The sequence below is a fragment of the Sminthopsis crassicaudata genome, chromosome 1, assembly GCF_048593235.1.
Source record: "Sminthopsis crassicaudata isolate SCR6 chromosome 1, ASM4859323v1, whole genome shotgun sequence".
Taxonomy (NCBI): Eukaryota; Metazoa; Chordata; class Mammalia; order Dasyuromorphia; family Dasyuridae; genus Sminthopsis; species Sminthopsis crassicaudata.
The window spans coordinates 590238370-590251215 of NC_133617.1; the positions used below are offsets into that span (position 1 = coordinate 590238370).

At 32.6% G+C, this 12846-nt stretch overlaps 1 protein-coding gene across 11 annotated transcripts in view; it reads right to left on the reverse strand.

Moving 5' to 3' along the window:
- ERBIN (erbb2 interacting protein) overlaps positions 1 to 12846 on the reverse strand; it is a 167034-nt gene that overhangs the window by 79931 nt on the left and 74257 nt on the right. For all 11 annotated transcript variants that reach the window (XM_074282385.1, XM_074282389.1, XM_074282387.1 and 8 more), the window contains exons 5-6: positions 8844 to 8961; positions 831 to 909 (exon numbers count right to left, since the gene is read on the reverse strand). In XM_074282385.1, coding sequence (XP_074138486.1) covers positions 831 to 909; positions 8844 to 8961 — 197 coding nt within the window. The remainder of the gene's footprint in view (positions 1 to 830; positions 910 to 8843; positions 8962 to 12846) is intronic.

Here is a 12846-nt window from a genome sequence, read left to right on the forward strand (position 1 = left end):
AAAGAAGACTTATTTGATAATACAAATCCAACTGACTGTCCCTTTTGCTTTCATGTTACACAAAATCAGTTAAAGGTCACAGTGGCTGACCTTTGAAGTCCTTGAAGTACCAAAACTTTGTGCTCAATGAATCCACAGAAATTTGTAACTTTTGATGTTGATGAAGATTACAATGCATGAGCTTTCTATTACTGTGGAATTTTTGACTATAGTCTTTCTTTAGGAAGATCATCTCTAAACTCAAAGTTTTCACTTGTTTTTGCAACTTGACTCTCCTATTTATCTTTTCTTGTCATACTTTTTTTATGCCACCGCTTATACATTAGTCATAACTAATAATATGCTACCAACTACTTATACCCACCACAGACCACAGTAACAATAGCAGGAGAATACAAGAAAAATGAAAAATGAAAAAACAAAACAAAACAGATGCCAGAGTGGCTTCAGTCCATTTAAAAACCTTGTGTTTCAACCCTTTCGAGGCTTCAAATGAAAATCAGTCATATCTCTGCCTTCTGTGTAAAGCATTATAAAAATGTTAAGAATAACTGTAGTGATGTTTCTTATTCTTACAATTTTGTCAGATTCTTATAGATAGGCAAAGAATAGGAGATGTTTTGAAGTTCAGCATTTTGAGGTTAATTTGTAACAAAAATTGGGAGGTGAGATTTAAAGAAGTAATGAATTGGTAACATTTTAAAATAAAGCAAATTTCATCAGCAAATCAAGTTATAACATTTGTTTTTTAAAATTTGTTATGCATGAAATTTAACTTTTTATATTAAAAAGAAAAAATAAATACATTAAAAAAAAAAAAGAAAACTTACTTTGAAATGGGATTTACGCTGGCCTCAACAATTGTCAGAACTTTACAGTTCTTTATATTTTCTGGAAACTCCTGAATTCCTAGAAAATGAACCCAAAAAAACAAACAAACAAACAAACAAAAAAACCTAAGTTTACATGGATAATCATACCCCTTGCCCAAATAATTCCTTTGCTAGGAATATACTGTGAAAGTGTTATCAAACTAGTGTTATCCAAAAAAATTAATAAAGCCTATTTGTACAAATATTTTCATTAATATTTCCAACATTACGTGTAATTTTATTTTAAAGTAAGCAACTTAATGCCCCCCCAAAAAGGATGAGTTAATTGAATTTTGGTAAAACAATGCAACGAAACCAACAGGCGTAAACAATACAAGGAAATCAGAGGGAAAACAATATTAAATAATGCAAAACAAAATGCAATTCAGTGAGTAAAAACTAGGGAATAGAAAACTGGTCTCAGGATTAGGAATCAAGTGAAAGATCAAGTCTCTTTGCTGACACATACTGATTGTGATCCTGGGCAAGTCACCTAACTTCCCAGTAGTCTAGGTTAGACATGGCAAACTCATAGCACTTATAAAAATTCTTGAGTGAATTAGAACCAGACTAAAATACAATTTTTAAATGTTTAACAAATGGACAAAAATATGTAATGTATGGTCTGTTTCCATTCAACACCATTTGTTTACAGGACCAGAGGAACTATAGATATGCTTTAAATATACCAATGAAATCACAGGATCAACACTTACAAAAAGAACCCTATTAGGGACATTTTAAAAAGTTATGTCCTTATCAACATCATAGCTAATATGCATATGGCATTTGAAGGTTTAGACTGTGCTTTATTTATATCTATTATTTCATTTAATTGTCTGGTAATATAATAATTTCTAGCATTGCTGTCAAAGACAAAAGCTACTAAACAAAGGCCCAATGATGGGAGATAGGATATATTATCATAGGGTATTATCTGAGAAATAATAGCACAAAGACAAGTCTGACTTGACTACCAAGTGTAGGAAAGCTGAAAAGACATATATATTAGGGCCAGGTTGTAAAAGGCTTTAAAAGCCAAATCATATATTTGATCTTTAAAGCAATAGGTAATACTTGGAGTTAGAAAAGACGGGTAGCCTGGGAAGTCCAGCATTAAAAATTATTTTAGCAACTATGTGTGGAAGATCATTTGAGTGGAAGAGTGGATTTGAGATATAAAGAGGTCATTAAAAATGTCTCTAGAAAAGCATGTTATCCACTTCCTGCTGGAAAGAACATAATCCAATTACAAAGAAAAAAAAAGACATACATTCATAGGAATAAAAAATATAATTTTACAAATTATATAATAAACATATTTATAGGTATCACCACTATGTAGATTGATTTTGTTTCACTCTGCTCGTTTATTATAAATATTTACTTTCTTTACTTTTAACTGAGGATGGAAGATGAAGGAGAAAAGGGAAATAGAAAAAGTAATAAAAACATAGAGACTTTAAAACACAGAGAAGGAAGTTGAGAAGGAGGCACAAATACTAGGCAAATTTAAAAGTAATATGTGGAATTATCATAAACTTTTTACCAAAAGCAAGTAAGGATAGCTAGATGGCAAAGTGGAGAGAAAGCACCAGTCCTGGAGTCAGGATGACCTGAGTTCAAGTTTAGTCTCAGACACATAATGTTTACTACCTGTGTTACCCTGGGCAAGTCACTTAACCCCAACTGCTTTGCCATAATAATAATAATAATATATTTTTTTAAAGCAAGTAGTCTGTTTGGTCATGTATACCTATATTGTATTTAATTTATACTCTAACATACTTAACATATATTGGCCAACCTGCCATGGGGGGGAGGAGGAAGGAAGGAGGGGAAAAATTGGAACAAATGGTTTGGCAATTGTCAATGTTGTAAAATTACCTATGCAAATATCTGGTAAATAAAAACTGTTAAAAAAAAAATGAAAGCAAGTAGTATGTAATATTGAGATACACTTTCATATGGAACCCTATTTTTGCATCCTGCAATAAATGTGAACTTTTTTTTAGTTCATATTTAGAATACACACACACATGCACATATACATATACATGCATACACACATATGCACATGTATGTATGTATGCATGTTAAAAGAGGGCCAAAGACATATGCCCAAGTGCAAGTTATCTAGAATAGACAGGAAATCTTTTTCTCCATGAACTAGAAGAAAACAAAACTATACAAGAAAGGATGGTTTATTCATGAAGAAGTGTTTGGATGATATGTTTTTTCTATATCATTACTCTTATTCTTAGGATCTTAGAATCTCTATTCTTAGGATCTCAGGCTAACAAGATTGTTATAATTTAAAGAAATAGGAAGGAAGTTAAATTACTATTTACTTTAATCTAAACCAGTAGTCCTCAAACCTTTTAAATAAGGGGCCAGTTCACTGTCCCTCAGACTGTTGAAGGGCCGGATTATAGTAAAAACAAAACCTCACACTCTGTCTCAGCCCCTCAGCTCATTTGCCATAACCCGGCGGGCCACATAAACGTCCTCAGAGGGCTACATCTGGCCGTTTGAGAACCCCTGATCTAAACAGTCAAATATCACAGCAAAAACTCAAAATTAGGCCTATCTGGGACAGCAAGGTGGTGCAATGAATAGAGCATCAGTCCTGAAGTCAGGAGGACCTGAGTTCAAATCAGGCCTCAGACACTTAACACTCCTAGCTGTGTGACCCTGGGCAAGTCACTTAATCCCAATTATTTCAGAAAAAAAAAAAAAATTAGGCCTGTTAGTCTATAAAAGAGTATTAGAATTTGTCACTAAAATGAGAGGCTGACTATATTTTCTAAGGTCCCTTTCAACCTGAAAAGTTCACAACCTTAAATGAGATAGTTGACTATATTATTTACTGACTTTAGAGATAACAAATCATATATGCATTTGTTTTAAAGAAAATTTGTAAGAAAAGTTGTCATTTCCCAAGAGACAAATGAGTATAGAATATGAACAAATAGTTCTCAATGTAGGAAATTCAAATAATCAATAACCACAGAAATAAGCTAAATAGGAGCTCTCCAGTGGATAGAGCACCAGCCCTGAACCCAGGGGGACCCGACTTCAAATCTGGCCTCAGACATTAACATTTCCTAGCAAAAAAAGAAAAGAAAAGGAAAGGTAAGGAAAGGAAAGGGAAAAAAAGAAAAGAGAAAAATAAATGAGCTAAATAGCTACTAATTAAATAAATGAAAATTAAAATAACTCTTGAGGTCCTACCTCACTTATCAAATTGGCAAAGATGACAAAAGAAAATGACAAGTTCTGGAGGAGTCTCAGAAAGAGATTGCATTGCAAGAGGATCTGTGAACTAGTCCAACTTGTTAAAAAGTAATGTAGTACTATAGTAAACAAGTAATTAAAGTGTACATACTAAACAGTGATATTAGCCTTATATCCTCAAAGAGATCAAAGAATAAAAGGATACATAGATACAAAAACATTTGTAACCATTCTTTTTGTAGTAGCAAAGAAACTGGAAATTAAAGGGTAGTCATCAACTCAGGAACAAAAATATTATGATCTGTGAAGGTAATGCATCCTTGTTTCATTGTAAGAAATGATGAAAAGAAAGTTTCAAAGAAAGCTGGAAGACTTATATGAATTAATGAAAAGTAAAATGAATAAAATTGAAATATTTTATGCAGTATTGACAATTCTGTCAAGAAAAAACAACTAAGAAGAACTTAAGAAGACTGACCATTATTCCAAAGAAATTATGATAAAACAGGATGATGAAATACTTCATCATCCCTCTGCCCCAATCCTCTGAGAAGGAGTAATGGACTTATAATTCAGAATTACATATACATTTTCAGAATGGCCAAAATATGGATTACTATTATTTTGTTGTACAATATGTTTTAGTGGTGGTGGTGGTGAAATTTGCATTGATCTTTCCCCTCTTTTCCCCACTTAAAAGTATGAAAATTTTTCCAATTACATGTAAAAATAATCTTCAACAAGATTTGAGTTCCAAATTTTTTCCTTCCTTTTTCTTCCCTCCCTCCTTTTTTTCACTCCCCTTTCCTCAAGATAGCAAACAATCTGACACAGTTTATACATGCACAATTGTTTAAAATATATTTCCATATTAAGTCATGCTGTGAAAGAAAAATCAGAACAAAAGAAAACAACAACAACAAAAAAAAACCACGAAAAAGAAAAAGCAAATCTCCACTCACTCCTCAAAAAGGTGAAAATAGTATGCTTTGATCCACTCAGTTTCCATAGTTCTCTCTCTGGTTGCAGATGGCAATCCAAGTCTATTCGAAATGTCTTAAATTATGGTATTGCTGAGGAGGGCGAAGTCTATCATAGCTGATCATCACAAATCTTGCTTTTACTATATACAATGTTCTCTTGGTTCTAATCACTTTACTCAGTATCAGTTCATGTAAGTCTTTCTAGGCTTTTCTGAAACCAGCTTGATCATCATTTCTTATGGACAGTAATATTCCATTATATTAATATACTATAACTTAATTCAGCCATTCCCCAACTGATAGGCATCTCCTCAATTTCTAATTCCTTGCCACCACAAAAAGAACTGCTACAAACATTTTAGCATATGTTAGTCCTTTCACCTTTTTTTAATATCTCTTTGTGATAAAGAACCAGTAGTGGCTCCACTGGATCAAGGGTATGCAGTTTTATAGCTCTTTAGGCATAGTTCCAAATTGCACTCCAAAATGGAATGGAATGCCACCAGCAATGCATTAGTGTCACAATTTTCCCACATCCCTTCCAACATTTATCTAGTTCTTTTCCACTTTGATAAGTATGAGGTTGTACACCTCAGAGTTGTTTTAATTGTTTCCCAACTTTCTGCTTACCTTCTAATTTTGGCTGTATTTTGTTTGTACAAAACCTTTTTAATTTAATGAAATCAAAATTATCCATTTTGCATTTGATGTTTTCTATTTTTTGTTTGGTTATAAATTCCTCCCTTCTCCAAAAATCTGACAGGTAAACTATCCCTTGCTCTTCTAATTTGCTAATAGTCTCACCCATTAGGCCTAAATCATATATCCATTTCAACTTATTTTGGTATAGGGTATGAGAAGTTGGTCTATGATTTTTGAAGTGGCAGAAACAACAAAAACACAGGGTGAAATAATTTTCCAGCCAAAGACAACTTAGAAAACCAGCAGAAAAGGTCTACTGCACCTGGATGAAAAAAACATGCAGTCCAGTGCCAGCCATGCTAACAAAATAATATAACTGATCCTCCCCAATTGGCAAGAAGCAACATAATATAGTAAACACTCAGCTTCACAGTGAGGAAGTTCTGTGATTAAGTATTGACATATTCATATTCATTATGTGCACCTGAGAACATTTTACCCAGTTACAACAATATTGTATGATGAAGAATTGTGAATGACTTAGCTATTCTCAGTAATACAATTATCCAAGACGATCCCAAAGGACCAATGATGAAACATTCTATTTGTCTCCATAGAAAGAACTATCTGAATACAGATTGGAACATGCTATTTACTCTTTTTTACTTTGAGTCTCCATATAGGAAATGGCTAATATAGAAATGTCTTCCATGATTAAATATGTATAACTTATAATAGATTGTTTACCATCTCAGAGAGGGGGGAGAGAGAAAAAAAATACAATTTGGAACTCAAAACTAAAGGTTAAAAATAGTTTTAATATATAATTGGAGAAAAGTAAGAAAATATTTTAAAAAATAAAGTAGGTAGAGAAGTTAATCATGTAATAAGAAAGACTGTAGAGAAAAGCTTTACTCTTGAACCTTATAACAGATGTTCTACTTATAAAGTTCTTTTCTTTCCTGGAACAACAATGTTTTATGAAGGTCCCCTAATCAACTTGTAAAGTCAGTTTATATTCTCCACTTAATGGTGATAAATTTACATTGTATAAAAATGAATCATAAGTACAAAATGTTTCTGGAGACCATCTTTGGTTAATGTGAATCTAGATAGAAACTGCTGGAATTAATAAGTGGTTCAACTAACATTTATTAAACATTTACCATACACAAGGAAACATGCTAGGTGCTCAATACAGGAACTAAATTTCTGTGAAGTGTGATTTAGAAGGAAAACAGAATAACAGAATTAAAAACCAGGAACTATCTTCTCTTCTCTAAAATAAATTTTACATAAGAGAAAATAACCATGATCCTGAGAGTTTAAGTGAATTATCCTAGCTCACAATGATAATTAGTAACAGAACTGTAGTAAATTAGAGATAGAAGGAAATAGAATGTGTAGTCTGCTATCTGATCTATCGGTATATAATGGCATATTTGACAGAAAGGAAATCTAAATCTAATAAGATCTGCAAATTTACTAATTTTGGCATGATATTCATTTCTCCATAGAGATATAAATTAACTTTAAAAATTTCAATTCATATATTCTGTTTCTACCAGTAAAGAGAAATTGGGCAAGTGCTACAGGTTCAACATCCATTCATAGTTAAAGGAACATAAGAATAGTTTACTCAAAATTTGGCCAAGCATTGCACCTTCAGCTGAAGGTCCTGATATTACTGCTATGATTACTCTGGTTTCCTTCAATCGTCATACAACTCAGATAAAAAAATAAAGGCAAAGGAGAAGCTAGGTAGAAGTAAAAAGAAGTTAACATGTAGCTCTCGTATTACTCCAAGTAGGTAGAAACAGCTAGGAACTACACAATGTTCTTTTAAGCTTAATACCACAAGACTGTAAAGGAGATGAGAGAAAACTCAGGATCATATCTATCAATCCTTTGTATACAAACATTATGCCCTAATGGAAAAAACACTTGATAGAGGATGGAGCCAAACTGAAGGAGTTAGAGGAAGCTCTTTATATACAGAGGCTCTTCCAACATTCCCATACAAACTTCAATGCCTCAAATCACACTCTGGAGTGGTATAGTCAACAAAAGGGTGAAACATTTTTCCAATTCAAGAACTATATCAACTACTGGAAAACAAAGTTATTACAACCAGTACAACCATATTGTACATGGTAACAATAAATACTGTAATGATGACCAACTGTATTTTATAAATACAAAGATTCAAGACAATTCCAAAGGAATCATAATGAAATATGCTAACAATCCAGAGAGAGAACTGATGAACTGATGGAGATTGAAAATTTTTTTACTTTATTTTTCTTGATGGGGGGGTGAGGGGAGGGAAATATACTGCTGGCAACATGGAAATATGGAAATGTTTTGCATGAGTTCCCATGTAGAATGAGTACCATATCACTTGCCTTCTTAAAGGATGAGGGATGGCCTGGAGGAAGGGATATACTTTGGAACTAATTTTTTTTTTAATGGTTAAAATATAAATAAATTTAAAAAAAACTTGCCCTCAAGGAATTTATATTCATTCCATTGGGAGGGGGGATGTTATGTTGTTGTGTCTGAGAAAGGATTTGAAATCAGCTCTTTCTGACTTCCCAAGAATCAGATGAAGATCAGAAATTGTCCTTGTTGGTTCTTTTACTTTTGGAGGATGAAATGCATATTAAAGCAAAAATTGATGACATGCTTTTAAAATGTTTATACTTAGAATAAAATACTTATATAATAATAATATACTTACAATGTTAAATATAATATACCTAATTAACAAAACCTAATAAATAATAAAGTAGTAAAATAAATACCACAAAATGTAATATACTTTTATTGATAAATATATAAGCATATTAAATATATAAGGTCTAATATATTATATATGAATAACAAATGTAGCATACTTACATAATAACATACTTTACTTAGCAAACACAAGATCAATATGCTGATATGTTAAATATCAAAGCTATTGTAAGCTTCGTTTTGTTTACAAAGTATTTTAACCAATAATATTAAGTAAAAAAGCAAAACTTTAAAAATTGCATATTGTCTGGCTTATAGCCCTTCAGGAGCTTCTTAATATATTTGACTATTAAAAAATTAAATAACTTACCATTTTTGCTGACATCTAGTTCCCTGAGATTTATGAGATTTGCAATGGATGATGGCAATGTTGTTAAATCATTGTCTGGCAAACTCAGTTTGTGTAGAGACTGACAGTTAAAAAGTTGCTGATGAAAAAAAGGAAAGAAAATATCTTTTCTTCCAGAATTTTAAAAATACATATATACAATTTAAAAAAAACAACTGCTTCTATCCTCTCATATAATGAATATTAACAATTTTGAGAAAGAGGAGAAAGAATGAGGAGAGAGAGAGAGAGAGAGAGAGAGAGAGAGAGAGAGAGAGAGAGAGAGAGAGAGAGAGAGAGAATTAAAGAATGCTTATGGAAGAGTGATTGGAAAGGGGTCAAACAGAAAGCTATAAGACTTTTCTACACTATCTGGTCAAAAGGTGATAAAAGAACTTCAATGGGGAAAAAAGGCTGAAAGAACCCTGGATCAAACAAATGTCATGGCCTGGTTTTTATATCGCTTTCAACTTCCTAAATAGGCAAAAACCCCTAATCCCTATAACATGTGAGTTTATGGAATGCCATCTCTAGTCAGCTTATCAAAAACTTTAAGGAAATCTTATCACATAGTTTTTTTCTATGCTGATTTGGAACCACTCACCAACATTAGAAGGAGGCCAAGGACTTTGTCTTCCCAAATCAATGGGTGGCATAAAAAGAGAGCAGCATTACTGCCACAAAAGGGAGCCATCATCGCCTTTCCACCTCCCAAAGGCCAAATTCCCAGCAGGGGAGGGAGCCTGCTTCCAGTAGGATGCTAGTCCTATGATCCCTACCAGAGAGAATCCAGAGTTCCTCACCCTTGGACCTAGTATGTTCTTGGTAGGGTCACATTACTTACTCCCAAGATCCTATAGTCTACCATATGCCCTAATACTTCCTCTACCTTCCTGAGTTTTCCATCTATAATGAACTGAATATAAATGTTAATTTTCTTTTTAAATGTTGTTTGCTCCAATCAGAAGGAGAGTTCCCTGAGAGCTTTGACTATTTCAATTTTATATTTGTATGCCCAACACTTAAGAGTAGTTCTTGGCACAGCATAGTTGATAAATATAGGTTTTTTAAAATTAATTTCATTCTAATTCTCTATCAAGAATTAGCAACCTGTGCCCAGCGTCAACTTGTCTTTTTATATATGACTCACAAGCTGAGTGGTTTTCAGATTTTTAAATACAATGAAATTTCATTTTAAAAATGCACAAAAAGTATTTAGTTTGCAGACTGAACAAAAGCAGGCACTAGGTCAACTTTCTGAAGTAGTTGGCTGATCCCTGCTTTATACTCTTCCTATTAGTTACAGGTTTCCTAATTTCCTTTCCCTATACTAAGGTGAAAAATCAGGAATAATTCTATTTTTCATAAGAAAAATGGGCATGTATTGGAATAAAATAATACAATTATAATAAGGTTGGTGAGGGGTTTTGTGTATTAAACTTCAAGTCTTTCTTTTCCAAATAAAGTTTGTGAAACAAATTAATTTGTAATTCTCCCCTATAATATATGTCAAATTTGGGGAACAGCTAGTAATCTTGTATAAGTAGAATATAGGGTGACTAAGGGGAGAAATATGAAATAAGGTTAGGTAAGCTAATACAAAAAAAAAAAAAAGAAAGAAAGCAAATCTGTTTGCATTAAATGTTAGGAAAGAAAGTACATACAATGTTGTACACTGGAAAAAATAATGGAAAGAGAGTTCAAATCCTATTTCTTATGGACTGTATGATCTGGTACAAGGCACTTAATCTCCTAGGCCTCATTTTCTTAATCTATAAAATGAGCATGTCAAATCTGATCACTTCTAAGGTCCCTTAAAATCCTAGACTTATGATCATGTGGGAAGATGGCTGTTATGTCCCACCCTAATTTAAGTCTTTGGCTCTGTGATTGAATTTTATTGAAAGCAGAAAGCTATGTAATTTTTTGGAGAAGGAGAGCAACATGATCAGAACTACAACCTCAATGGAGTTGATATGGCACAACAGTGCCATATCTGGAATCATTTAGACCTTAGTTTAATTATGGTCTCAGATACTTTCTAGCTGTATGACCCTGGACAAGTCATTCAAATTCGATTTGCCACAGTTTCTTCTATAAAATGGAGATAAAATTTGTACCTAAATCCTAGGGTTTTTGTTGAGGATGAGATAATATTTATAAAATGTGGCCCTTTTTTAAACTTTGTGCCTGTCACATAATAGGCATTATGTAAATGTTACCTTAGCAGATTTGTGAAGGATAGATAGGAAAAATCCTGGAATCATGAAAACAGTTAACAGCTTATTACAGCTTTTTTTAAGACATAATGAGAACCAGAAATGACATGATAGAGTGAGTTGAGACAAAGTAATGAAAGATGTCACAAGAATTAGAACTCAGTTTTCCAAATTTCCATTCAAATTGTGATCCAATGAAGATACAGGAAAGACTATCAATTCCCTCCCTTTGGTTTACATTTCAATTACTGCAATTGAATAACATTTATCTATTTTGGTTCCTGTATAACAACACACATTGAAGTCATTTAGTACAGGTATATTTCATTTAATTGCACTGTGACCTATTGCATTCCACAGATATTTTTTTAAAAGAAATTGAAGATTTCTGGAAATCCTACATCAAGCAAGTGTATTGATGCCATTTTTCCAATATCGCATGCTCACACGGTATTTCTTTTACATTTTGGTAATATCTGTTATTTTTGATGTTAATAGTGTATTGTTTTGAGATACCACAAATCATACCATATATGGTAATAAATTTAATCAATAAAGGTTATATGTATTCTGACTGGCCACTGACCATCTATTCTGTGTCTCTTCCTGCTTGCTAGTTTCCATATACCCCGAGACAAATAATATTAAAATCAGGGTAACTTATTATACTACAAAGGCCCATAAATATTCAAATGAAAAAAAAAACCTCAAAATTAACTGCAATTTTATTTTAAAAAACTAAAAAACCCACCCCACTTTCAGTGGTCACCATCCTGATCAGTCAGAAGTGATCAATAGTGATCAATATCAAGACAAAACTCTCCCAGCAAAAACGTTAAAATTTGCTGAAGGCTCAGATAATGGTTAGCATTTTTTAAAAAATAAAGTGTTTTTAATTAAGACATACATGAAAAATATTTTTAGACATAATATTATATTGTATACTCAATAGGCTTCAATACAGTATAAATATAACCTTTATATGTAGTGGATAATCAAAAAATTCATTGAACTCATTTAGTGCATAATATTTGTTTTATTGCAGTGGTCTGGAACCAAACCCACAGTATCCCTGAGATAGTCTACATATCACAACAATTAGAAAAGAGATTTGAGAAAAAGAACTATATTTCCAGTTACTTTATCTTCTTCTATTCTCCACCTATCTTTAACATTTACATTCTATTCAGGAGCAAATTAGATAAAACAGACAAATAAATCCAAGGAAAATGAAAGAGAAGTAAGGGGTAAGGGTAGGTTTAGGCAGTAAGAGAAAAAACAAAAACCCTGAAGGAAACAAAGGATTTTAATAAACAAAATTGGGATGCACCTCATGATATATGTCTATATAACATGCAATATATATGCAAAGAGAAGTAAGTAGAAGATTATCATGTGATGAAAATTGTGACTAGTATATCCCTAATTCTCATTTAAGTACTCTTTGGAACTTACCTTTTTTCTTTTTGTTGCTATATATTTTCACCTCCTTCTTAAGAAGTAATTAGAAGATATTTCCATCTTATTGCCCTATAAATAACAGGACACTCTCCCAGTACTATCCCATTGGCCCTTTGTCTAAAATGATATATAAGATGAAGCCCTCAAGATCTTTGTGACTTCAGCTAGAATATGGATTTCCTGTCTCTGTGCCTCAATGTACTGCCAACTGTGTGCATAGATACCACACAGAAACCATCCACGATAGCAGCTTTTCTCGCTTTCCTGTATCAGTGGCAATAAAGTTTGTGAAAGCCATCTCTGGA